At 55.7% G+C, this 3520-nt stretch overlaps 1 protein-coding gene across 1 annotated transcript in view; it reads right to left on the reverse strand.

The window, feature by feature from the left end:
- Window positions 1–3028: 3028 nt before the first annotated feature.
- SPRY3 (sprouty homolog 3 (Drosophila)) overlaps window positions 3029–3520 on the reverse strand; it is a 916-nt gene continuing 424 nt past the window's right edge. Inside the window, exon 2 of the mRNA XM_009705798.1 lies at window positions 3029–3520. Coding sequence (XP_009704100.1) covers window positions 3029–3520 — 492 coding nt within the window.

Below are 3520 nucleotides of genomic sequence, written 5' to 3' on the forward strand. Positions count from 1 at the left end.
CCTACAGCTCCAGCACCTGGGGGAGGTCACCCGTGCTTGCATGACTTTGGAGGCCGTGAAAATGATGAAGCTTCACATGTTGAGTCATTCCACCATCAGGAGAGGAAGCAATGAATTGCAAAGATACAGAGGTGGTAACTAAATTTACGAGTAGGATCCATTTAAAAAGGAGGAGGGGAAAAAAAAAAAATCAAAGTAGAGCAAGTTGGAAAATTCTGTTCATTAGTTTTCTTAAAAAGTTTCAATGAACTACTTCACATTCACATTCAAGTGAGACAGTTCCTCAGATCCTCCATGAAAAAGGGACCTTTTTTTTCGCTTTAAAAGTTTTACAGTTTTTAGGAAGAAGGAGTCTAATCAGCACCAATACAAAAGTGAACCGAGCGTTCAAAAGGAAGGGTACCTCTTGGCGGAAATCTCTCCCCTGAACATCGCTTGGATGCAGGGAGCCAAGTAATTATTGGCATACAGATAAATACGTTTGCAATATATTTTACAACTGCTGCCACAGAGACATGGACTGATCTTACAGGGGTACACACACCTACAGGGCATCCTCCGAGAAGGTCATTGCCTTAAAACCCAAAGGATTTCAGAGTCCAGGGCTGGCCTCAGAGGATGTGCAAACCGCACAGACGTGGCCCTCTCCCTTCTTAATGCCAGGAGATCCTCGCTGTAAAGCAGAGCATCACACAGGAGATCCTCGCTGTAACCCAGAGCATGACCCAGGAGATCCTCGCTGTAACCCAGAGCATCACCCTGAACTCCCCACAGCTTACAGAAGCGGGCTCTCCACCTTTGGCCAGAGGAAGCACCTTTCAGCATCCCCTCCTCGGGCTGTAGGTGAAATCGGTCTCGTCTGTAACATGCCCCAGGCACAGACTTCACACCAGGGATGGGATTCATCTCCCCTTCCACAGGGAACCTCCAGTTCAATGTTTGGGTCCCATTTGAGTCAAGGGAGACAGGGACTGCCAGCACATAATTTAATGAATAATGTTTTCAGGAGGGATGAATCACTCTCTGGAACTGCTTTTCTCTGCAACAGAAGGAGCTTGGATCAGCTGCGATTTTAAGATAGCAAATGTACGGAAAGAGGAAGCCCATCGTGAGCATCTACCTCCTGCCTCACCCCATAGCCAGCACGAAATCCTACCCTGTCTCTGCAAAGCAGACCCCCCCCCCAAGGACGATCTGTAAATCCCCCTTTCCCCCTCTCCCGACTACCTAGGAACTAAAGGTCTAGGATTAGCAATAAACAGACTGGGAAATCATCTTCCAGCATGTGCAAGTGTACCAGGAAGCCAAACCTTGCATCTGGCACCATTCACAGCAGTATCATGAATATTATTAGTAATAGACCTAGCCATCCTAACGTTATATTTATATATACAAAAATAGATCCACAGAACTCTACGTAAAGAGGTGGCTGAGGGAAGGCGACGGATGAGCCCTGGATGGCAGGGTCTTGGAGGAAGCCAAGGGACACGTTGCATATATTTCTCCAGGGGAACCATTCGCTTCCCTCCGCACTCGCACCCCTCGGAGAAGAGACAGGCGGGCAGAGCCGAGCACCGGGACATCGTCCCGGCTCCAAACTCCCCCAATCAATGTCAGAGAGGGTCGCAACCGAGAGCTGGCACTGCGCGTTTGCAAGCGGAGATGGGGCTGAGTCCAGGACCAGGAGGAACTCCCCTCAACTGCAGTCCCAGGTTGGGCTTATCATCATCACAGCAAGTACACCGCGAAGCACTGACCCCAGTTCAGGTTTCCTTCTGTCTGCAGATGGCCCAGTCCCAGGGCTTGGTTCAGACCCATCTCCAGTTTGCCACAGGCAGCCACCGATGACGGTTACCCGCAGCCGTGCCAGCTGCCGGGGTTGCCTGCCGGCGTGACGCTGGTGTTGGCGTGACACGTCGGTGGGCCGAGGAAAGCGAGGTGAGGACCCAAAGGCAACTTCTGCAGGGAGGGAAGGTCGGGGTCCTGTCTTTCAACACTCCCTTCTGCTCTCCGTTTCCCTCCAGCCCAAAGCCGGAGTTGCAGAAGTCCCCGCTGGGAAACCCCAGGTTTGGTGCGAACGGCCAGGGAGAGCCATGCGAGCGGCAGCTGTTGGCAGTTGGGTTTGCGATACGTGTGTTTGTAAAGTGAATTCAGTGCTGGTGGAAGGTACCAGATCGGGGCTCTCGGGGCTCCAGCACGGAGCCGGTGCCTGTGGCATCTGCTCGACAGTGGGATGGAGCTGGGCGGCAGCTCCCATCCCGCCAGGGTTTGCGCTCTGGAGGCAGCCCTTCGAGGCATTGAGAAATGAATGGCAATTTCAAACCAGCTTCTTGTTCTCAGCCAAATCCCAGAGGGGACCTTTCCCTCACTGCAGTCGGGCAGAAGCGAGTGGGCTGGGCTGCCTCCGATAGCTCCTTCTCCTGCCAGAAGGTTTCTAAAGCTTCCCACACCTTCCCTTCCTCTCTGAGACAGAAAAATATGATGCCACCTCATTTTGAAGCTCACTTGCTTCTCCCAGTGGCTTCCAAGCCCCTTGGGGAAAGCAGACCTACGGCCACTCGAGAGCAGAGAGGCCACCCACCAAAAGTGCTGGAGAGAGATGAAGAGAGAGGGATGGAGGTCTGGCTCCTGGAGGACTCTTGCACAGGGGATGCGTCAACCTGCCTCTTCCCCCTCATCGGGAAGGACCGCACCACGGGGCAGCGGCAGCTCCTAAAACCCTCTGAGAGCAGAGTCCCGAGGACCCCCCCGGTCACCCTTCCCTACAGGGCAGCACTCTCTGCCTCTCCCGGTCCCTCACCCGCCTGTGCGGAACCACCGTTTCCCACGCCCCCCTGGCCACCCAGCCGCCTTTGTGCTCCCAGAGGCTGGGGGACCCTCAGTTCACCCATCTCATTCCCAGGAGGTGATGGTGGGTAGGGGGGAGCACTGCAGAGCAGAGGGAGGGGATGGAGGGGCGAGAAGGAGGAGGAGGAGGCGGAGGAGGAGGAGGAAGAGGAGTAAAGCCCGCTTCTCCTCCCTGGGAGGGTCATACCGGCTTGTCCAGCGCCTTGGGGAAAGGCGTGCCGCTGGAGGAGGAGATCTTTCTGCAAACTGTATTGGTGTGGCTCTGGCAGCGGCAGCCGGGTCGTTTCAGGCCATCATAACCCCGCTGGCAAAGTTTGAGGCACCCCAGGGTAGGAAAGTAGCAGCAGAGGCAGGGCATGAGGAGAGAGAGGAAGCTCATGGCAGCCCAACGGGCACAGCAGGACCCCGGCCCGCAGGAGCAGGGGTCGTCGGCGCAGGTGTCCTCGTCGTCGGTGGAGCAGTGGTAGAAGAGACCCTTGACGCAGCAGAGACATGTCCCGTAGTCGAGGAGGCTCTCGGGGGAGCAGAGGCAGCGCTGGTTGCAGAGCCAGCAGGAGGGCAGGCTGCGGGCGGCCGTGCAGCGGGCACACTTGCATCGCCCGCACTCCTCGCAGATGAAGAGGTGGCCGGTGTGGAGGGTGGGCTTCTCCGTCACCCCCTTCAACGGCGATTC

Source organism: Cariama cristata, unplaced genomic scaffold (genome assembly GCF_000690535.1).
Source record: "Cariama cristata isolate BGI_N322 unplaced genomic scaffold, ASM69053v1 scaffold23378, whole genome shotgun sequence".
Classification (NCBI taxonomy): domain Eukaryota; kingdom Metazoa; phylum Chordata; class Aves; order Cariamiformes; family Cariamidae; genus Cariama; species Cariama cristata.